General features: G+C 34.4%; 1 protein-coding gene across 17 annotated transcripts in view; it reads right to left on the reverse strand.

Annotated features, from left to right (window-relative positions):
• Nucleotides 1–8,263: 8,263 nt before the first annotated feature.
• Nucleotides 8,264–24,689, reverse strand: part of Robo2 (roundabout guidance receptor 2) — a 1,463,572-nt gene continuing 1,447,146 nt past the window's right edge. For 5 of the 17 annotated variants that reach the window (XM_076943077.1, XM_076943076.1, XM_076943074.1 and 2 more), the window contains 5 exons: nt 23,394–23,576; nt 20,988–21,161; nt 15,043–15,315; nt 13,146–13,346; nt 11,871–12,016 (listed from right to left, as the gene is read on the reverse strand). In XM_076943077.1, coding sequence (XP_076799192.1) covers nt 12,015–12,016; nt 13,146–13,346; nt 15,043–15,315; nt 20,988–21,161; nt 23,394–23,576 — 833 coding nt within the window. In that variant the 3' untranslated portion in view covers nt 11,871–12,014. Of the gene's footprint in view, nt 12,017–13,145; nt 13,347–15,042; nt 15,316–20,987; nt 21,162–23,393; nt 23,577–24,689 lie in introns of all 17 variants that reach the window. The other 12 variants (XM_076943081.1, XM_076943079.1, XM_076943083.1 and 9 more) reach the window with 7 other exon arrangements.

The following is a 24,689-nucleotide window of genomic DNA, read 5'->3' on the forward strand; positions in this document are numbered from 1 at the left end:
AGATGGCTTTTTCTTGCTATTTTAAAAACCTCTCTGGTTGAGACAGCTCTCTGTGCTAGTAAAAATATATTCTAAAAGCTCTCTGGATAGCTCACAGGTTTTCTGACCAAAGTCTAAAGAGCAGCTATTTAAAAAAAATGGTTGGATCTCCTGACCCAGACAGAAATCCTGTTTGAAAAATTCTTAAAATTCTGTTTTCACTTTCCAGAGATTTCCAGACAACTCAGCTCTCTCTAGAGAAAATTCTAAAGGAGAACTGGACTCTAAAAAATAAAAGTAATTTTTAAAAATGAATAAATATTATTTTTACATTGAAAAAAAACCTACTAGCTCACCTCACTCAGACCAAAAACCAAGTTTTTTTATTTACATATCAATTCAGTTATTTATTTCAGGTTCCCTTTGATTATTCTATGAATCAGAATCTATGAGCCCAGCCCCTTAGTTCTTAGGAGGCAGCAAGCACACTTTTTTTTTTTTTTTTTTTTTTTTAACTTTGCAAAAAAGATTCAGAAGTCTGCCTGCCTCCATTACGAATAGGTGCTCAAGGAGCTGGGTGGGACCCTGTCCTGAAATTACTATTTCTACCACACCTGGGCTGACCTTGAACTCAGGAATCTGTCTAACTTTGTATCTTTCTGAGAAGCTGGCTCATTCGTGCAGCTGCCTTTGTTCCTTTAGATTCATGAAGCCCCTCATAATTCGTATTGTATCCATATATTTTGTGTAGTTGAGAAAATATATACATACATACGTATACATTTTGAACCCATGTTTTTAGAGTTCTTTCAACAGCCTTCAGGGCTATTCTGAAGGCCCAGCATTTACCATTTTGCTAAGACATTAGCTACACCTTTGCCTCCTGGACTCATGCTGTTTCAGATTATCATGGATTCATTAACACTAAACAGAGAGACATTCCTCGGAGGAATATGAAATATGGACATTATTATACAAACAAGCCTATGCCCATGGTAGCATCTTCTCACTTGGAGGATCACCTCTGCTGGCCCTGTTCCAGGGCCAGGAACTGTGTCATTCTGTCCCCACCAAGGCCATGCTCTGCTTAGCACACCTTCACTTTTGCTTCCCCATTGTCATTAGGATTACAAATACAAGCCACCATGCCTGGATGGCCTATTGATATTGAAGATCAAACTGAGGTGTTAAAAATGGAGGGACAGAACTGCTTAGGAGAAGGAATGGGGAAGTGGTCAGGGCAGAACATTCGGGTTCTATACACTTTTAATAATACACAATCTTTATTTGTATATTATTAAAATACACAATGCTTTCCCAAGCACTAATGTCTGGGAAAATAAATTGACATGACTTTAAAAAAAAAAAAACACAGAATTTCAACATAGAAAACATGAAATCTCCAATAATAAAGTATAATGATATATAGAGAGATCGAATAAAGGGTTAGCAGGTGTATATATTTTTTTTTAACGTGGAGGGCTATTCTAACAAATTTATGTTCAAAGGTGTGTTGGCTATTTCTCTAAGATTTATAAAAAGATTATACCATAAGCCAGTAGTTTTGTTTGCAGTTTGTGTATGTATTTGTGTGTGTGTGTATGTATCTAATTTTTGTGTGCGAGAGTGTGTAAGGATATCATAAAATTACATATCTTGTCCATTTTATAACATCAGCATCATTTTAGAAAAGATTTTCAGGGAATGGATGATTAATTATATCTTGCCACTTCATAATTACCCATTTTTAGTTGTATACTCTAATTATTTTTCATGTTTCCAAGCCTTTCTGTTGTTGGTCTTTAATAAGAGATAATCAACAACTCATTACAGTCTTGGGGGGTTGTGATGGAAGGGAGGAAGAAAGACCACACTTTCTTTTACATTCCATTTTTCTCTTGAAATTTTATTGCCCAACGTTATCTTTGTTGTCATTTCAGCTGTTCTTTCCAGGATATAGCTTTATTTGTCTGTGTTCCTTTTGTGGTTGATCTGTGGGTAGATTACTGCAAGATTTATAAGCATTGTCTCTTGTCCTTAATTTCCTCTAATGAAGTTCCCATTTGAGCCTTTGTGTCTAGTTTGCCTCTGCTGCATTCAACAGCACATGTGTAAAAAGTCACTTTGACTTTATGCTCTTTGGAGTCGGCCACATTACGCTTTTGTCTGCCATTTCCTGTAGATGTTTCTATAAAAATATCCTACATTCAAATACTTCACACTCATTTTATTAATGCAGTTTATTTTGTTTTCAGATTTAGGTGCATGTAGCACTTTTTCTTTTGAGTCTTGCCACATGAGTAGCAAGTTTGTCTATATAAGAGTTGATGACATTGACTCTTCATTTTCCAAAGACTAGAATCTCCTTTGAGTATTGAGGTGACTTTCTTTTTTTCCCCAGAAAGTGAGAAGAAGCAAGTGTGGTGGATATGCCAAACTACATCTGAACCATAGCATGTATTTAGTGATTCTGGACATTTAATGGTCTCATCAATATAGTCCATTCAGCTCTGACCTTTATCAGGTTATCCTGTTATATTCTACACTTATCTGACAAATATTCTTTACCACTGGCTTTTTCATGCTTCTCATTTACTACTTTTTATTCTATATGTATTCTGTATTTAATATGCAAGGTGACCTCAATGATTGGTGCTTTTACACTGGGAAAGTTACTCTCTCGTCCTGGAGGAAGAGAACTCCTGGATCACACTATTCAGTCTAAGACGCTCAGCTTGATTCCTATCCCAGTGGCTGAGTAAGATGCTCATTTTGCTTACTTACTCCATGGAGTACCATATTATGTATTTATCATAGGTTAGATTCTCCAAAAAGGAAATGCTGGCACCAATAACTAGCTCACCCACTAGAGCTCACTTTGATACAGCTTAAAATGTTGTATTGCATTTGCTTCCTCGGCCCTGAGGCATTCCTTCGCAGTTTTTACACTCAATGATAAGATTAAGTTCCATTCAGTGGTATCATAAATTTCTCACCCGTTATATTAACCTTCATTGTATCCTTGGCCTGGGCTCCATACCAAACTATTTTTTTTTTTTTAAATCACTTATTGACTCTCAAAATTTATCTCAGGAACTTTTGCCATCGTAGATGTTTTACTTGACTTTCTTTTACTCTACTTTTAACACTATGTATCACAATATCATTATATGGTTAAGTATGCTCTATTATATTTCTCTAAACATTAAACTTTCTATAAAATAATTTATTTAAATTAATGTTTTGTCATTTAAGCAGTAAAATAGCGATATTAGTGTAAGTATATGTGTGTATATGTACATATATGTATGTGTGTATGATAAGCAGGTTATTTAAAACATTAATTGTTCTGTGATAGTTATCTTCACCACCATAGGTTTTGGAATTTGGCTTTTTATTGTCCCCTGGATTATTTTTATCCTAATTTCAGTTTGAAGAATTTAAAGTTGTTTTCTCTATTTTTACTGCATGTAAAACTTATTTTTAACATTGTTGTATAGTGTATTTTGATTGTATTTTTTCCCTTCCCCAAGTCCTTCCAAATCCTTTCTACCTGCCTCTCCATACAGCTTCGCCTCTTTTTCTCTCATTCTCCCCAAATAAAAACAAAGCTCTGGCCCTTCTTTCTATAAAAATGTTCCTATATGTATGTATATATATATATATATATATATATATATATATATATATGTGTGTGTGTGTGTGTGTGTGTGTGTGTGTGTGTAAATATTTGTATTTCTACTTTATTTCTTGACTATGTCATACATTGTAAGGATTATGTTTATTTTATAGCAAATATTATAGCAAATAATATACACAACAACATGTTTTTAATTTGAATATCATTTAAGAAAATACCTCTTTAGCCTCCTTGTACATTTTAAACTTTCTTTTGAATTCTGGAAACTGAAAACACTTGCTTTCTTATACACTACGAATGTGCTCTAACACTAATATATATCATATTAATAGAGCATGTATACTTCAAACACATTTATAATGGGCTCACGTAAATGCCAACACCTTTCATTTTGAACCACGGAGGATCTCTATTCCTTTACCTTCCTTCTTTTGAAATTGTCTGCTAAAATCAGCAGGAAGGGAGTGCTTGCACACTTACTGAAAAAGTCTTAGCCTCTCTTTATGTAAGTTCATGACTCATTATTCTTATGTACCTTTATCCCTATGCTGATTTCAGTTCCATGACCCATAATTTTATCAAAGTAATATTTACCAGTATCCTTTTTTTCCCAGATCATACTCATTCGAATATTTTAAATCTGCTTTGCATTGATCTGTTGTTATTCGAACAATTTGGGTAAATTAAAATAAATATCCCTGAAATTCTACTTTTATTTCTTGTCCCATCATCCGGTACTCAAGGGCAGTAAAAGGCCAAGCAATTATAGCTCTCCACTTTCTCTTCTGTGCTTCTGCATTTACAAATTTCTGCGTATTCAGATTTCTGCCATTACTAAATTGTTCTCTTTCAGATTTTATTGAGACTTAGCTGTAATTTTCTTGATGAGATAACATTCCAGTCCTAAATTTTATGCTGCAGACTATTATTTTTTGCAAAGTTCCATTTGACATAGAATCTGAGAATGAGCAGACACTAGTCTTAAAAACAAACAAACAAACAAACAAACAACCCCAAACCATCCTGCTGGGGAAACTGTGAGCTGAGCTGACTGAAAAATAATAGGTATACTTCAGTGGTGGAACTACAGCTTAATGATCTTAAAAGCCAATAGTATCCAAAAGGATACTGATGCCCACAGAACAGTGTGTCATCCTACCTGTGGTTAAAGCAATAAACAGCTGTCTCAGTCTTAGAAACTACTTAAAGAATTATGATCCCACTGAATATGATTTCCCATGGGATCCACAGAAGATTGTTTTACTTACATTTTCTTTTTTTTCATGTCTTAGTGTTTCCTTTAAAATAAATAAATAAATAAAAAATAGCAAGGCATGCCATATAATGGGTGTTGCCCTGATAATTGAGGTAGAAGTCTGCCATTGTTAGGATAGCCTTCTGAGCCTGGTGCAAACTGGAGAACTCCCTTTACCAGGATATTTCTTCTTTTTTGAACATGTCTGGGAAACTCAAAATCCTTTTACCCTCTCACTGTAGAATGTCACATAGCCTTGGTTAGATTACAGGTTCAGTTTCTTTTATCCCAATAAGAACTTGTTCAACAAGCACCTGAGATTCCTAGAATTTCTTCCCATGCTAAGGAGTACCTTAGCCATCAGCCAATGACCCTTGTCCAGCCTAGATATTCCTATCTGCTTTCCCCAAACTATATAACCCTTGATTCACTCTGATTAAAGTTGATCTGTCTCCATGAAACTGATCCTGAAAATGATTCTGGAGATAACTCTGTTATTTCCACTGTACTCATGGGCATTCTAAATCCTCTTTATCAGTTCTCTTCCCTTCTTCCTCATGCATTGGTGACCAATGACCCTGAGAAGAAGGGAATCCCACAAATGGGTGCCTTTAACAATCTTGGGTGACATCTATAGCCATAAACAGTAAGACAGTTCTTATGAGATTATTTTTCAAAATGTGTTTTGCATAGTACTTGAGCCATAAGTTATTTGAAGAAAAAGAGTTTATTGTCATGGAAAATGAGTGCCATCACTGGTGAGGTGGCTCAAATCTGACAACCCAAGTTTGATCTTCGAAGCTACATGGTAGAAGGAGAGAACTGACTATTCAAGTTGTCTTCTGTTTTCTACGTATGTGCCATGGCATGTACACACATACACACATGCACACACTCATTCACATGTATGGAAACATGTGTGTATACACATAAATAAATAAACAAACAAATAAATAAATAAATACATAAATTATGTAATTTTTAATTATGTATACAGCAGAGGACTGCCAGATCTGGGTTCAGTCAGAGAAGATGCACCTAACCCTCAAGAGACTGGAGGCCCCAGGGAGTTTAGAGGTCTGGTGGGGTAGGGGGTTGGGGGTGGGGACATCCTCGAGGAGACAGGGTACAGGGAGGAGGTATGGGATATGGAAGAGTCAGAGGGTGGACTGGGAGGGGTATAAAATCTGGAGTGTAAATAAATAAAAACAAGATTAAAAAAATACCATTTGAATGCCATTATAAAGAAGTCAAAGAGTATAGAAATATCTTTACGTTCAACCATAGGGCTTCAACTCCTGTGTTCTTTATTTTTAATATTTACTAATATTGCAGAGACTATTTTGAGGATGACTAGGAATATGGATAATACGAGTGTAGTGGGAGATGTGACTAAAGTTGGCATAATGTTTATTTCTTGGAAATGTATCTGAAAGCTTTATTTATTGGTCTTTTCTCTTAGCATAAGCCATTAATCAAATGATGCTTTTCTAGAAACCAGGGCAAGATTTAACAGAAGATATTAATCTCCTTCTTAAGACAAAGGTACTTTTTTCTCAAGTGAGAACACTCTGGATGTTTAATTTAAGCTCAGAATCCCTATTTCTCTTTGCAAATTGAATGAATAAACAAAGAACCAGATTAGTCTGGTGCAAATTATGGAAAAATATTACCTAAAAAAACCACCAGAATAAATTGTCTATATGATGTTGCCTTTTAGCTAAAGGCTTTTTCTAGCAAGGCATGCCATTTAGCCAAAGGGTGCTGTGGTGCTACTCTCACAGGGTAATGACATTTGTAGTGGTCTGAAATAGATATAGTCTTACCCCAAGGTCATTGATTGAGTGCAGTATCTTTCTATGTGATATAATGCACACATTCAAATATATAACATACAAATTAGGCACATATATAAAACATTATATACATTAGTGTATAATGAGATACTTAGGTAATATCAGATATCTTGGAAATATACAATCTTGTATGTCTACACACACACACACACACACACACACACACACACACAAACATGTTCTTTGATAGTCATCTACTACAAAACCAAAATGTGTTGACTAGATAATTAAAAGACTTGGTAGAATCCCAATTCATCTTAAATAATGCATATAGCTATAGCAATAAATACATCTATGACATACCTATCATCTAATACTTTGAATGTTTACACAGAAGGCTCAACTTATAGCGTGTGTATAACTTATAGTGTGTGTGTGCACTTTCAACCCATTAGCTTAACTTTTAAACTTTTAAGTGCTTGAAATCTATTTTTTTTGTAAGGATTTGTTTTTTCTTCACGTTTCTTCTGGGAAGTAAAATTTCGCTTGAGATCTGCTATTCTCCTATATAAAGAAAACAGAGTATTCTTTCACAAACTGAAGGAATGCAGTATTATCTTTTGTGTGTGTGTATTCTTATAACCCTGGCATACATTTACTTGAATTAGTATATACAATAATTGAGAAAGAATGTATGTACTCTTTCAATACACTTGCACAGCTTCCAGGTCTCAGGTTCTTTTTTTTTTTTTTTTTTTTTTTTTTTTTCACAGTAGATATTCGACAACACAATGGTGATTTTCCCATCCTTCTATTTTTGACAGACAGGTAACTGGTATATTTTGTTTTTAACTTACATATATTCGTTGTACTACATACATTCTTTATAAATACTCTGATAATATTGAATTCCCTCCTCCTCATTTAGGTAAATCAATAGAACTGAATTAGGTGGTCATTTTACTATGGGCTCCTTAATATATTTTAAGTGAGTATTTCAAGGTAAAATGAATTTTCCCAGTTCCTCTCTTTGTGTCTCTGTGTCTCTGTGTCTGATTCTGTGTCTGTCTCTGTCTCTGTCTCTCTCTCTCTTTCTCTCTCTCATTGTTACTTTGGTCATTATTTTAAGGAACACAAATACATGTCCTAAAAGAGAAGCATTATTAACATTTTTAAACAAACAAACAAACAAACAAACAAACAAACAAACAAGGGCTACTTGTTTCCAGTTGCATTTACTTACCTTTTAAAATAAGTTAGTAGAGTAATTCTGTTGCTCAAATCATTTCCTTCAGTTTACTGCCTATCTAACCTTCATTGTGGGGGAGGTAATAGATCTGGGAAGTAGTGCTGACAGAGTAGAATGTATAATTTCAAATACTTTTAGCCTTTATTGCTGTCTTTTAATCATAACTACCTAGTCAACATTGTTTTGTACTTAGCACTTCTGATCCATATTTGAATTTGAAAAAGAAATATAAATATTGGCCACAAAAATAGTCACAGAATTCTAAAAGTGACACAAGGATCTATTTTTGGTTTGTCTACAGACAAATGTGTTTTACATCAATGGCTTTTTTTTTTTAAACAAAATTGAAATGTGAATATATTTTTTATTTTTCCCAGTGAATACACAATACACAATTCTTTGACAATACTATGAATCAATTTTATGCCAATTTCTTTGCTGATCTAACAATATCAAAAGAAACACATTGAGATTTGGGATACTGTTTGCTCACTCAAATAAACTACAGTGAAAAAAATCCATCTATAAAACAAAGTATAAAAAGTCTACCCACAACCACAAAATCTCTTATCTTGTAACACTTTAAGATCACAACAAATGCTTGTAAAGTTATGAGAGTAAAAAGTATCCATAAATTGCATGTCATTTAAAATTGTATGGTGTCTCATTTGAAGTACCCATTAGGACAAAGCAACGCAAAAATAGTTTCACCTCTCAGACAACGTGGAAACACATGCCCCACCCCCACCCCTTTTTCACAGTATACAGAAGTAGTTGAACAAAATAACATTAGTAGTGAAAATTATGATTCTGCATATCTTCGATACTGACAAGATCGCTTTTTAGGAGTAGTGATCCGCAGCTGGGAGCTCATTGATGCGAATATTGTTTTTTCATCAATGAAAAAATTGCATAAACTTATTAAATAGAACTTGGTTGTGTTCCGCGAAATAACATATACATACTTGCAACTTAAATCCCATTGACAACGGGATTTAAATACGGAGAGCGGTAAGCCGTAACATAGAACATACTAAATCTGTTTTGTCAGTCGAAGTACATGTTTCTTCAAGGCTTTACTTTACTTTGGTTGTGTTTACATTGCTCTCAACTGTCCTATATAGTTCTGTGAGCTTGCTCCAAATCCTGTGAAGGAATCCATTATTTTCATAGCCCTGGAGTCTCCTAACTTACTCTTGTAAAGTGGCATAAAGAAGGTTAGGTAAACTCTACTGTTTCAACTGGCATACCTGAGTTTGGGCACTGATATGTACATTCGAAAAGGAGACTTTGCATGATCTGAAAGAAGCTGTGCTTGGGTTGCCGTGACTACACAGCGTTATTGCCTATGAGTAAAAGATGAGGTTTTATTCCCACCCAGACTCCCTCTTGATGGCTTATGCATGTTTCTGCTCAGGCCCACAGAAGAGTAAACTCAGCAGATTTCCTATCACATTCAGTCAAGTATAAGATGAAAAGACTTGGGGCATTCATGAAGGAGGTATGTATTCCTCGATTAACAATCTGATGGTTGATGATGAATTGATTTGTCCAACTACCTAGAGGATGAAGGCTTTCTATTGCTGATAGTATGCCTATGCCTGAATTCAAATTACCACAGCATGTTATGTTATGATAGATATTGAATGCAAGATTTTGCAGTGATCATAGGTTGTAATCTGTATGGACATGATATAATCGCTTATGATCATATACTGAAGACAATCAGAAAGACATGTTGCTATAATCTGAAATTGATTTGTAAGCCATTATGTGATCTGGAGATATTATTTCTTATGATTTGCTTTGATAATAATCTGCAAATGTCAGTTACCATACATAGGATATACTAAAGTTTTACACTAATTTATATTATTCATGAACATACAGTGAAAACACAACTAAAAATATGTCTTAAAAGATCCTATGCTCTTAAACAGAGGCCATGAAATAAGAAACTGTGTAAATGAAAAGTTAAATTTATCACAACTGACAATAACTACGTAAACTGGTTTTTCTCCCACAGAAACTGTTCAGCTTTTTCCATTTCCTTGTACCAGAGACATTAAACTTCAATAAAATTCAGGCACTGATGGTACAAAGTTGTTAAAGGGTGTGTCAGAATTTTTTGTTATTTCAGTGAAGAAAGTTAAGTATATAGCACTAAGAACATTTTGGGACCCATGAAGAACCTCAAATTCTATGCTTGCCTGTGGAGAAAGACCCTTGGAACCATGTACTTACATTATCCATTTTCTATGACAATGTCACATGAGTTGGCACCTGAGCCAATAATACACAGTATGTATTATCAATGTAAATATTTCCTACTTGGAAACTCAATATATTGCCCATCACACTGAATATTTTTCAAGGTATCATCTATTGAATATATCATAAGAAAAAATAATAAAAACATTGACTGAACTAGAATTTAAGCTTGTGTAAGTAGCACATGGGAAAATATCTTAAATGGTAATTTCAGAAAGGCTATTATCTACTTGACTTACATACATGTACAGTAGCTAACATACATTTCAAAGTCACATTTATCTTGAGCATACATAATTGATGTTTAGGAACTCCTTGTTCTCAAAGTCGAGAAAACAAACGAGGCAGGACACTGTTATTAATGTCCACTTACAAGATTTGGTTTTATTTAAAAAGTGTATAAACATGCATTTTTCTCCCTTTTGACTATTCTTTCCGATTTACTCATTCAAAATGGGTCAAACAGATTTTAGTTGGTAGCCAATTTTAGAGATTGTACCAGAAAATATTGAGTCCAATAAATCTACTAACTGGAAACTGAACATACTGTGAGCACTGCCTTTAAGCACTTATAACTTGGCTATACATCTGGTGGCATCAATTTTACGTTTTAATCAAAAGAAACACAAAGTTGTATGTAGACTGAATTAGTTTGCTTTTTTCTTTCCAAAAGAAATGAACTGATGTGGCTACCTCCTCTAATATGTACTGTACATGTATTAGAAAGATGAACAAGATATTGCAATTGAGCTCATATTCAAGAGTAGCCAAGTATGCCCTAATAATAAGTTGCTTCTTTAACTATTTGCTAGAATATCTAGAGTTCATTTTCTTTGTTTCCTTGGGGACCTCCATGTTATAGTCTGACTTAATGAGTTGGAAAGATTAATTATGGTAATTCAAAACTGCTATTTTTTTAAAATGTGTAATATAAATACAGATCTCTTGAAACACTTTGATTTCTATTTTGCTCATTGTAATTCTAAGGTGGGTTAATTACAATGGCAAGTAAAGTTCATTCTAAATAAAACTTTAATAATATTTTTAAAGCAAGTTAGTACATCTTTGCTACCACCATACTTTATTACACATTCTGTCTAGACTTAAACCCCCTTTCTTTTGACCCCTGTTTTAGTCAATAGCATCCATCTTTCTGCTTCTTAAAATTGACTCAATATCTGATGTTTCAAGAAGACTTTGCCAACACCATCATTCCTTCACACCTTCCTATTTCTACACCCCCAACTGAAAACCACCTAACAGGATTGGTTACACCAGCATTATCCAACCTAACTTACAGTACAGAAAACTCCCTTCACATTCAATCTTTTCTTCATGTCATGAGGAGTAGAGATTTGTGCTTATCACCAAAGAAAATCGCAGTGCAAAATTTAAACATAAAAAGTTACACAATTAAAAGTTAATATATGGCACCACAGCCCATTAATTCACATATAGTACAACAGACCATTCAGAACAGACAATAATATGAACAGAGTTAAAAAGAGTGAGCTTGCATAGCAATGCACAAAAGAAATTATATACAGAGGAAAATTCTTTTCTTCCTGGAGGGCAAGTTTTGCTTTCTTTCTTTTTCGTATATACTCCTGACAAGAAAGAGTTAAGGTGGGTGGTGTAAGTAAGAGAAGAACACAAGAAAATAACTGTGGGATATGGGTGGCTGTGTGTCTTTACATTGCATTTACAGTTTTCTTTAATAGTACATAAATAAAGAAATTGTTCATTGCACTGTTAAATGTTATCACTTCCATGAGTTTGGACCTGATAGTCCGCAGAGTATCTTTGTATGTCCCCTCTCAGTTACTCTGCAAAAGAGAAGAAAAAGTTATAAATATAGCTTTCTCGTATGTTAAATATTTTTTTATCCTGACTACAAATAAAATCAAAGCCAATAGAGACTAACTAAAGATTTTCAGCTACTTATTGCATTTGTGAGTTTAAATAATTTCCTTTGAAGTCTGTTAGGGGAAAGGGAAGTACCATGGAGCTTGTAGATGTGGGATGCACAGGGAAGTTTTCTTAAAATGCTTATGAGGCTACAGATACCACAAAGTAAGTTACAAAAGAATCAAAATGTGCGTGAGTCAAAACAGAATCTGTAAAGAAACCATGATAGCAAACTTAGCAGTAGCCAATGGCAGTAATTCAGATTCATGTGAAAGTTTATATTTTTGTAAGTAGTTCACCGTCATTACAGGATGAACTAGCTCCCAACATTGAAGTTGAATCCACTATTAAACTGACATTTCACATCGTAGTAGATTTATAAAGAATTTACATTCACCTTATTTTTAAAATGTAAGAATAAATGTGGAAGTTTATATTTTTGTAAGTAGTTCACCGTCATTACAGGATGAACTAGCTCCCAACATTGAAGTTGAATCCACTATTAAACTGACATTTCACATCGTAGTAGATTTATAAAGAATTTACATTCACCTTATTTTTAAAATGTAAGAATAAAATAACAACTAATTCAAGTAGAAGGAACTTCTAAAAAGCTTCATAAAAGCTACTAAGAGGGGTAAGAACATTTAATTTCTTTTTTATCTCAGGAGTAAGATAGATAGAACATCCACTTCCAATCACAATAAGTAACCAAAATTCTCTACAGGGCAATCTGATTCCTGTTCTTTATTGCAGTCAGTTATAAAGGGTGAAGAATCCTTTGCCAAATAGATTGTATGTTACTTGTAAGTATTAAGACTGATTACCTACATTAAAATAATTTTATACACTTTAAACCAACTTGAAATACCAATGAAAATGTTTGCATTATAGACCTTAAACTTATAGCCAATCTTGAGTGAATTAATTGAATTTGCTTTTCTTAGCAGATATAAATTTTTATCACTCTGATTATTTAATATCGAGATCCCATCATCCCAATGTTTTTGAACCACAAAGGCCTTTGAAAGGAACCAAAAAACTTACACAATTCACCTGTAAACTGTCCTTGACTATTCGAGCCCACATATCCAATGTCGAGAAGGTCATTGGTGTTCCTCTGGTGGCTGCCCCTCAGCACGTCGGCCTTCCGAGGGCCGGTGGACCCTTTAGAGGAAGATGTTCCAGATGAGCTGTGCCCACCTGGAGACGGGAAGCTGGGCTTGCTGTAGGGCACCAGGGACTCCTCTACAAAAGAAATCAAACCATAAAGGACTGAATTAAAGGGCAGCAGAGGTGCCAAACACAAACCCAATTCTTATAGACAATTTCATTATTTTATTCTCCACCAAAATGGGAAGTAGGAAGTTTAATCTGTTTTGGATATTAAAGGAATTTTCACACGCAGGCAACTTTCCCTACAACACACACTGAATGGACTAAATCAAAAGAGATCTTGGGATAAGTACAGTGTAATATTTGCAAGGCTAAAAGTCATTGTAACAGAGATCTGCTGAGAAGAACCATAGTTTGCTTAAGAAAAATAATGTCTGAGAATTTTTTGGTGGTCAGTGAAGCTCAATTTAATTTTTCCATTAAGACCAAAGAGAAATGATTTCTTAATTTAAATTATAAAAATATTTTCCCAATCAGCTTAGATATAGAATTAGTTATAGGTTATAGATATAGATGTAGATATAGATATAGAATTAGATGAGAATATAGATATACATTAAATAAGCTTCTTAAATTTTTGATATTGAGACAGAAATCCATTGTGTTAAAAGTTCCATGTTTCAGTAAAAGAGAACAAAACACTAATTATAATGTACTAATGTTCTTTTTAGATATCATCTCTCTAAAAATAGTGTTATAATCCATGTTAATATGCCCTTCACTTTATTTCAGTTACTCCTCATATCCCATCCCTTCCACACCCACCATTGTTTCTTCAGATATTCTGGATATATATCATGATTAAGTGAATACAACCTGCTGATTGAATCTCTCAGTTTGATCCTTGGATAGGATTTAATGAGACAAGGCACATAGTGTTTTTTTTTAACAGCTGATAACTTTCCAAAATATCTCAGTAGATCTAGATATTGCCATTGTCATTCCTGGTCCGTTGATGAAATAAAACTTCTAAGACTTTAACATCACATGGTGACATGATGTAATTAGAGAAAATGCATGGGGTGAGAACAAACCTAGACATGACTGAGTACAAATGATTACAGACTCTATAAAGGGATGCTGTTCTAAAATGTGTCTGTGTGTTCACATCCAGTAGACACTAAGCAAAGGTGAATGCTCCCCTAAACCATGTATTTATGCAACAGATTTACCTCTCTACCAAATAATAACTAAGCGGGAATTATGAAGTTTACATTATGAAACTTCCAGGAATATTTTTTTCTCATAAATAAGAGATATTCCCATCCAAATGTTAACACTGAATTTTATTTAATTATAAGAAGAACATACGAGCTCAGTTCCATCTTTTCTAATTTTAGGAAGCCTGATTGTGCATCTCTTTGCAGTTTTGTGATCGGAATTAATTCTCCTTTTTGGAGAGATGTTAACTCTTTTTCCAATGACTGGCTACTTCACCCAATCAGTTTCAAATTGATATTATGGTGACACAAAACGAGAAGTTTAGTGTTCTTAAAAAAAACCTCAATATAGATATTAAAGTATAAAAACATTAAGCTGTTTGCTGAGCACTCCAGATGAAACCTGGAGATTTCTATGTTCAAAGACCTTTTACAAGGTTAGCTTGTAGGTCTCCACTGAATGTGTGCTGTTAAACTCTTGAAGAATTTCAGTTTGAACTTATTTGAGGCAAATCCAGATGTCCTTAAATAGTTGCCATTCCTAATATACCTGGTAGGAAAAAATAAATGATAACAGTCACGCTTTCTTGGGACTGTGCAGCACACACCTGATCCAACCCCTTGTTTGTGTGGGGCTTTCCGTGTTTCTTCTTGGCGTTCTGTAGAGTTTATCCAGTCCTGGGTTTGACGCTGCCACTCTAGAGCACTTTTAGCTGGACAATCCAATGAGCTCTTTGTATCTTCTAAGTTGGCTGCTTGTTGTCTCTCTAGAGAGCTTCCTTTTCTCTCTGTTGAGTTTTCCACGTTACCAGAGTGTTGGCTCAGGCCTATCTGCTGCCTTAAACCCTGACCTGGTGGGGGATCTGGTGGTGGGGGAAGATCTAAAAATTTTGAATAATATTTAGAATAGACTAAGATTTAATGAAAAATACAAGCATAAGCTCAAGTTGAAAAAAATGAGAAAAACAAAACCCAAAACTGAAAAGCCCTTGCTTTTTTTTTTTTTTTTTTTTTTTTTTTTTCAAGTATCACCCATGCAAAAAGGTTGTGGAAAATAAAAGTCAATTAACGGCTATTCAAAATGCAAGTCATTGGTCTGTCTTCTATCTTCTTGCCATCTCATCTTTGAGATAAATCGACTCTTTTCATACAGCTGTTCAACAGGGAACATATTTTCAACAGCAAACTAGGGGCGGGCATTAAAGGAAAAGGACAGGTTGTGGTTTATATCCAATCTCTGCCTTTTCAAGGTATAAATACTGTGAGGGGGAAAAAATCACTGCGGATTCTAGCAGCTGTGCTAGTAAACACCAGGGAGAACAATGGCATTCTAAAAGATCTCCACCGAAATGATCATGCTCTGTAAATAAGGGACCACAGACCATATCATGCACAGCATCTAACTGTCTCTTCACAAGTGTGTGCCACACTGAGCAACAGCCACAGGGTTAAACTAATGTTATTCAACGCAATTAACATCTGCCTGACAACCGATCCTGCCTGTTCCTTTCATGAACTAGCTAATGAGTTACAACTAATACATTAAAATCTTCTCTTTTATTAAGTTTAACAAGTAATAACTAATAACCGGAGCACAGACTGAATATGCTGTGTAGTGAGTAGTGTAGATGGTGTGTTGTGGAATTTTGAGAGGGGCTTGATAAGTCCTTGAAAGAACTTTTTAGAGGTGATTTGACAAGTCCAGAGTGGTCTGATTGTAATCTTAGAGAGCTTTTAAAATTAACTTTGAAAATGAAGAAAACATAAAAGTTGAAGATGACCTAATTTTTCATTTTTCTTTGCTAACTTCTCAGATATTCACCTTTATATTTTGAACATCTTTAATTTTGAGATTGTATTTCCCTTTATATCTTTCTAATATTATTTCTAAAATGACATGGTTAAGGACTTTGCATTCTTCTAACCATTCATTTTTATCAATATCATCTGATTTTTCTTACATGCTATTGTAAATTTCAGGGCTCATCCTTGGATTAGGCAATTATATTAGGCTTATTTATAAAACGTATACATCATGCCATATCTATCTATCTATCTATCTATCTATCTATCTATCTATCTATCTATGTATATCTGTATATATTTATCTATGAAACAAATTAAGGATATTCTACTCAATGTGGGCAACTATTTCTCATTCCATTTTTAATAAACATGTTCTAATAATACTTTTCTAATAATACTTTTTGAAATTAGAAAGGCAAAACTAAATGTTTTGTACACAAGAAGCCAATTGCCTTTTTAAAAAGCTCATGTTCACTTTTAAAAGGCTTATCCTTTGTTTTAATGAGCAAAATAGTATCTTCCATTGGAAGGGTTTTACTGGTTTGTTGAGTATATGCTCTCAGTGTTCCAAGTTGAAGCAGTATTCTCAGCTTTTGTAAGTGTCCTCCTGTTAGATTAAGAGCTGCCAGTCATTGATGAGAAAAGGGATGCTGTCTGGGTGAATAGGATTGCATTCAGACCATTTCTTCCAAAATGAAGATCTAATGCAATAATATGCTATCTGTTTGCATGGTAATCTAATGAGGTTGGTGTTTCCTTTACATTTAATACTGGTTTCCTTTGCTATGTGTTTTATGAATGCAAATTAATTATTTCATTTGACTTATTGGGCTTAGTCTATCAGTGAGGGGAAAGGATTGTATTGAATTCTAAAATAACATCTTGTCATTGATTTTTATTCACCATCTAAGCTGTTTAATTTCTAGAATGGCCAAAATAGCATTTGCTTATGGCAGCTAAAATTCTGATGCCTATTTAATTTGACGTGAAATTATATAGCTTGGTAATTGTATAATATCCTTGGAGATTTTATCTTCTAAGAATAAAGGATATTGCAGGCACATTGAAATAAACTAAAAGAGATGGAATTACAAATGACTGTGGAAAAAATAAAACTATATAATTCAATGCATTTACTTAAATTAAATTTATTATTCAATTCGTTGTGGAATTATTTCAAGTAAGTCAATTCACTAGAGTATCTCACTGGCCCATTATGGGTTAGCTATTGTCAATCAATGACAGTCCAATGACATAGGTACATTATTATTCTCATTTATTTTTCAGATAAGTGAATGGGGGTCGATGGGGATGGATGAGGGTGGAGCAAAGGAAATCAAGCATCTCCAGCCTGAATCTTTCTTTTCCTAAGACCCAACTTAAGTGATTTTGTCCACAGTAATCAGCCAGGCCAGAAGTTTCCACTTAATACTTTAACACAGTTCGCATCATCCTATAAAGACTTACACTTCTACTGTTATGTTTCTCCTTTTGTTCAGGTACAGTTCCATTCTTCACTTTTGCCCAAAATATGAAATTGTCTTTGAATCCCTTTCTTAGTGGTATATATTAACTTACAAATCCCGTTGGTTCCTTCTTTAATATCTTATCTTTCTTATTACTTGCTTTCACTGATCCACTGAGGGTGCCATACAGCATCCCCATTTATTGTTTCTATGACCTCCAAGTGTCTCTATTTTTATACTTTTGGGCCACCTATTCTTGCTTGTACAAAATCTATACTGACATTTTGGAATTAAAAAAATATAAGATTATGCAACTCTCCTACCTTAAAAATATAAAATATACTAACATGAATTCAAAGACACATGCACACACGCGCACACACACACATACACACACACAAGTTCACACACATGCACACACACACGCACATGCACACACACACACAAGTTCACACACATGCACACACACACGCACATGCACACACACACACACACACACACACACACACACACACACACACACTTCCAGGAATTTTCCACTATATATGTCCAAGGTTGTTTCTCAGCATACAGATCCTTAAACATTACTATTTTCTTGTGTGACTGGCAGCATATTCCGATCTGTTTTTCTACCTGCTCTAGTTCTTGCCTTTCTTTAAAAAATATCAAATAAACACCAGGCTTTTAATTGCTGGCATCAGCTCCTAGGATGATATTTCCTTCAATATAAACATTGTTCTCTTCCTTATATTCTTCCTGCCTTTTATCATATGTCATGTTGTTGTTGAGGCTTTTTTTGACGACCCCAAGTTAAAATACTACCTCCGAAATACTTCTGTCATTTCTGTCTTCATGGCAGCAATCCCCATTAGCATACTTTACATTATCACTTATGCATTTATGCTGGTCTGAACCTCTGTTTACTGACTAGAATATGAGGTCCAGTAGACTGGGGGATAATATTTTTATAATATTTACTCACTAAACATTTAAATGGAGGAACCAATAAGCTCATGAATTTTCAGAAAGCCATATTGTGGCAGATATAGAGAAGAAATCTTTGTCTTAACTGGGAATTAATAACTAGGTCAAAGACAGTACAATCTGAGAGAAAATCATTTCTGAAGAACTCACTGAGGAGGAACTGTCTACCATCTTTGGTACAGAATTGGTCAGGCTATATCTTTCAAGCATAGATGATTTGGATTCAACAACCCCTGCTTAGAAGAAAATGAACATATCAGTGAAAGAAATTTGTAGGTTGAAAGAGTGAGAGTAGCACTAAAAATTACCTAAAGTGATCAATTAATCCTCAGAATATCTGAACGAGAAAGAATACAGTAAGCCGTGTGTGTGTGTGTGTGTGTGTGTGTGTGTGTGTGTTGTGTGTGTTGTGTGTGTGTATCCCAAGATGTCAAATTTTAGGCCTGTTAACACCTGTATCCTTAACATTCATATTTTATGGAAACACTTCCCAAAGAAACAGAGAAAGCAGGAAAAACATGTAAACCCAAGAGGCATTAAAACAAACATGTTTGATGTTTAAATCTTAGTATGATGAGATTTACAGAAAGTACAAAGTTGGTAGCTGGATTCCTTCCCACAAAAATAACAATCAAAACCATTACTGTTTCCAGCTAAGGTTTTGCCTTATCCTAGTAAGTCTGAGGCCCAAGGACTAGGTCTAGTTACAGAAATGCACAGAAAGTGAATTGTATTTCTGATGATTATATCGGAACCAGAAAGCCATGCTTTAGGATATTGCCGAATGGTTCTAACCTTCACCTTGGCTAGACTCTTGATAGTCAGTAAAATGATCTCATGATAAATTTGGGAGGTCATAAGGAGGTGTTTTTGAGAAGCAGAGAGAAATTTTTCTTTGGATCTAAAGTTACAGGAAATACTTAACATATAGTAAGTTTCAGAGCATTGAAAGGGGGTTTAGAATTAATATATTTAGAAAATACTAGGATTGAGTTGAAAATATTATAACTAAGAGACTCTGTAGGCAAAATAAAATTGAATCATTTCTGAGCACGTATGTCTTTCAGTAATATTGCTTCCTAAAGAGAGCAGTATTTAATGAAATGCCCAAAGATTAGAGGCTATGCATAAATAAAATGATTTAAATAAAACACTGTTGCTAACATTTAGCCATCTGTCAATAAAGTTTTATTGACAATCATTCACAGTAATATGTTTGGAGACCTGGTTTCTTGTGACCCTGTCATCTCACTTGGACTATTATACTGCTGACTCAGAAACCCAAGTACTTAGATCGTATGCATGTACCAACAACCCAGTTTATGTAGTTTTGGCTAACCAGTCTAAGGCTACCTTTCTAAGGTAGGCAAGCATTCTATACCCTGAGCCACACCCACAGTTACAGTTTTAAATTTGTTTTTCCATAGATAAACTCACATACCTAGGAGTAGATTTAGGATATAAACCCCGTGATCCTCAGGATCAAAAGTATTTACAGTTTGGACATTAAATGAAAAACAAATATTGAGCCTTTCTCATGGGTGGAATCATTAGGCTTCTACCATTCATAAACTAAAGTTAATCTTAATGTCTGTTGTACACTAGGTATTGTACACTAGGGAGTTGAGACCTCTTGTGGTCATTAGGTAATGAAGTTGGCTCAAGGCCTTTATAAAGAACACTAGAGAAAACTGTTCCACCGATTGAGGTTATCAGAAGAAGGCACTGCCTACAGCCATAAAGGACCCTAGTAATAGACACCAAGAGTTGCACTTTCTAGACTTTAAAACTGAGAAATAAAATTTCTCTTTTTCACTTTTTCTATTTATAAAATTGTGGTCACGTATTTCAGTACCTGGAACAAAAAGAAAGTCTTTATATCAACATACTATGACTACCTCTTTGTTCTGAAATTTATGAACCCCAAACCTTACTTCATCACTTTATGGTCTTCTCAAAATAAAATTAAATAAAATAGGCCCAATGACTGTAGGTGATCACACACAATTACAAGTGCACATGGACTGACAATTTCTTTCCTACACTTAAAATGAGATGCTGGCGATTTGTAGAAGACCTAAACTTTGGAAAGTAGGATTCTAGATCTTTCTTGAGGCATGATGATTATGATGTTGATAAATCTCACATGATTGAAAAAGAATGTATTTTATTTAAACATGACATGTGGTCAACTATCTGAACTAGCAGGTATCGAGGCAATACCTAATCTACAATAAATACTTCCTCTACTGAAAGTTAGTGAGAACACGGAGATGTAGTTAAGATGAGTAACCTACCATCTGGCATCCCTTCTCTCCGATGAGGTAACACTGGCTGTGGGTCCATCCGCCCTCCCTTGTGTTTTTTCGTGGGCCGAGGCCTCTGGCTTTGATTCTGGGCAGCACTGGTGTTACTCTCTGTAGAAAATGGGCTGGTGGGCCGCTGCCTTTGAGAGGAGGTAAAGGCTTTTCCTGAAACGAAAACCAAGGAAACAGACATAAAGAATGACACTGTAATACTTTAAATGTTTGTCTTGCTTCATGCCTCTGCTCTTTCTAGACTACCTAGTGAATGTACCCACAGATGCAATGGGAAGGTACAAAACCCCCGCTGCGTGTCTGCACAGAATGCATGACCTGCTGCATTTAATTCACCCAGTTTTTAATAAGCTAAGAAGACCCCATTCAGCAAAAACACGTTTCAAGCAAACGAACCTGAAATAAATCCACCAACCAAAAGCTTCCCATTGCTTGATTATAGTTTTATTCAGTCTTGACAATCTTGGTAATTCTTTCATAAATCTACGCAAATGTATGCCACACTTACTTTTCCAAATAAGTAAAAGGATTTTTTGGTGGTTTGTTTGTTTGTTTGTTTGTTTTTGAATTGAATTGTGTCCTATTTTATTTAAATAGTCAAGTTTTACTCTTAGAATCCTAAACACTGTTCTGGAGTTGTAACATTTGAAATTTTATACCAAACTTCTGCTGAGATGCATAAATAAAATTGACCTTACCACTTAAATGTTCATACACAATGAATTCTTTCAGCAGGATTAAGTAAGATCACTGTAGAAGGTGGCAGGTAATAGTCTCAGTGTATAATCCAAAGTGTGCTATATGTTTTCTGAGCAATATTATCCTATCTTAACAGGCTTGGCATTCTAAGTTTCAAAATGAAATATGCTATTTTCCTTTTGATAGTTTAGAATATGTGCATGGAATTTATTCTGGGAAAGGGGTCAGCTAATACATGTTCTACAATGAATTATTTTAACAGTAAGTTTATTATTGGAAGAGAGGACTGGGTTATGTGCACATATTTATTCTTTTGTGCACATTTTCACTTCATACAAAATTATCATATGTAGTTACACTTTCCTAAGTCCACGTGACTTGATACTGCTTAATGCTTTATTAGCGTTTAGCATACATGCTCCTGGTACACTTAGGCCTTCTAATTTATTAGCTCCTTGGCACCCTCTCCCTCCTTTGCCTCTAACAAATGCCCCCCAAAGCACTCAGGCAACATAAAGATGCTGACTTATGTCTTGGGAAGCAAGAAAATCCAAATAACCCGGTTTATTACAACACATTTTAGTTTGGATGCTTTATAAAAGTAAACCTTTGCAATGCCTGAGACATGCTTATATTTCATTTAGAGAATATTTAGTGCACGTTAGAAAGAAATAACGATGGTGCAACTTATGACAATATCCAAGACATAATTTTATAACCTGAATGTATAGCAAGGGTACAAAGTCCTTTTTCTTTACCACTCAAGTGCCATTAAAATTGAAGCATGCTTTTATACTTCATTAGTTGATTTTTGTTAAGACAGCATAGTAAATGTGCACATTATCTTCCTATTATATGCAGCTAAGAAGTGTATATACAAATATAAGGGCATAGACAACATGCCAAAGCTATTGTTTTCCTCTCCAGAAAAACTCATTTACTTATAAATTACCAGAGTTAACGGCACATATCCTTCACCCGCCCTGTGGCATGAGATGAACATAATAATTATGTAATTTGACTTTGATGCTATTATTTACTGCTCTTTAAAATCAGAATGAATTTACTTTAAACAGCAGTGCACATATAGATAACTTATTGAACTCACAAATGCCTTTGGTGTGTCTTTAGTTAGCATCCTTTAAAACAAATAGTAAATTATTGTATTAAAATCTTAGTCAAACAATTAGGACCATCAGCCAAGGGAGCTGTTAGATAGTCTTAGACCCATTCACCCCATGCTGAGAAAGCCTTCCCAGAAAGTGCCTCTGCAGAAATGGGGGAAAGTAAGGCAGTGGAGATAAAAGCTGAATAATTTTAATCACCAGGTTCATTATTGATTTTGTGAGGATTTTGCAATGTGCGAGTTACTGAAAGTTTAATGACAATCTCAGTTGAGGCTTTTTTTTTTTTTTTTTTTTTTTTCAATATGAAAAGGAAGCACACAGCGATTAGCCAGCAGAGTCATAAGAGGAAAAGGATGGAAGGGATGCAAGGTAGGAGCCTATTTTTGGCTCCAAAATATCAGCATCAAAAGAGAGTTCTGGTAACAGCATCCACCCAACTGTGTTCATGCATATTTTAAAAAGTCTGCAGTTAGATTCACTAAGACAGAACAGAAGGAAAGGTCAGTGTCGGAGGACAGGATTCTCTCATGCAAAGAGTGTTGACTTGGAGTCTACCAACCTGTTCTTGTAAGACTGGTTCCATCCAGCCTAAAACCAGCTTTATCTGCTGCTGCCACCAATGCTTGTGCAAAGCTGCCGCTGGCAAAGATGGAGCCATCTGAGGAGCTACCTACACTAGATCTATGACTAGAAAAGTTACGATCCTCATCAGATGCAGAGCCCCATCCATTTACCATTGAACCTAAAAACAAATGTAGTGGTCCAGTAAGTCGTATATATCAGATATCTCGTCTGCTGTAACACAGTGCATAATGACCAAGCTGGCTATTTCATTTTTTCTGTTTATTTTAAAATTTCATTGTGAGTTCTTTATTCCACTAGCATCTATGTCTCCAACATTCTAAGGAAGAGAGAACTAAGGCCATTTAAAAATCTGTATCTCATTGACAAAACACATATCACTTGGTTCAATTCTTACACTGATTAAATTATCACATGATCATTTCCCCACAAGGATTGCTATGCATATTTACTTGTTGTGCATCAGGAAAGAGTAATCTGACTAAAGCAATTTAGTGTATTTAAACAGAAAGAATTAGTTCAAAAATAGTGTGAATATATTTTTAAGGCTAGTTCAGAATTCATCAATTATATCAAGATTTTAAACTAAAAGTTATCATAAAACAACAAAAACTCATACTTAAAATGGCTAAAACAATATCAAATCAACATGGAACATAAAGAATAAACTGTATTTTACTAATTTTTTATTTATTACAATGCTATTATATATTCTTAAATTTTTAATTAGCTTAATAACTCCAGTTTTTTGAATGCTAAAAGTTTCTTTAAAAACAAATAGTATAAAAATATCATGAGCCATAAGGTAGATTTTTCTGCAAAATGAAACATGGTGTTAATGGAAAAAAATACAACTTTATGTGTAAATAACTTTGAAAATACTATAAGCAACATTTTCTTAAGGTTCTACAAAGCAAGTTTTCAACTTTTTTTTTTAAAAGAAAATCACGGGGAATTAAATCAACTATTTACTATAATTAATATAATATTTACTTAAGTTGTTGTATGATTAATTCATAATACAATAAACTACCAAGTATTTAGAAAGGAGACACAAACATGTGTTTATAAAATCTGTTTTCCTAAATAACATAAATACATATTTATGAGAAATAGGTGAAAATAAAATATGGTAGAGTTTCTACTTTATTCTTATTCTTTCAAGAGAATAGTGTGGTTAAGAGGGAAACATCGATCACAGGAGTGTTGACGTTGTTGGGTTTAATGCCTTGCTTTTTCTTTGACTATTTGTGTTTATTGTCTTGCTTATTCC

The sequence above is a fragment of the Arvicanthis niloticus genome, chromosome 12 (genome assembly GCF_011762505.2).
Source record: "Arvicanthis niloticus isolate mArvNil1 chromosome 12, mArvNil1.pat.X, whole genome shotgun sequence".
NCBI lineage: Eukaryota > Metazoa > Chordata > Mammalia > Rodentia > Muridae > Arvicanthis > Arvicanthis niloticus.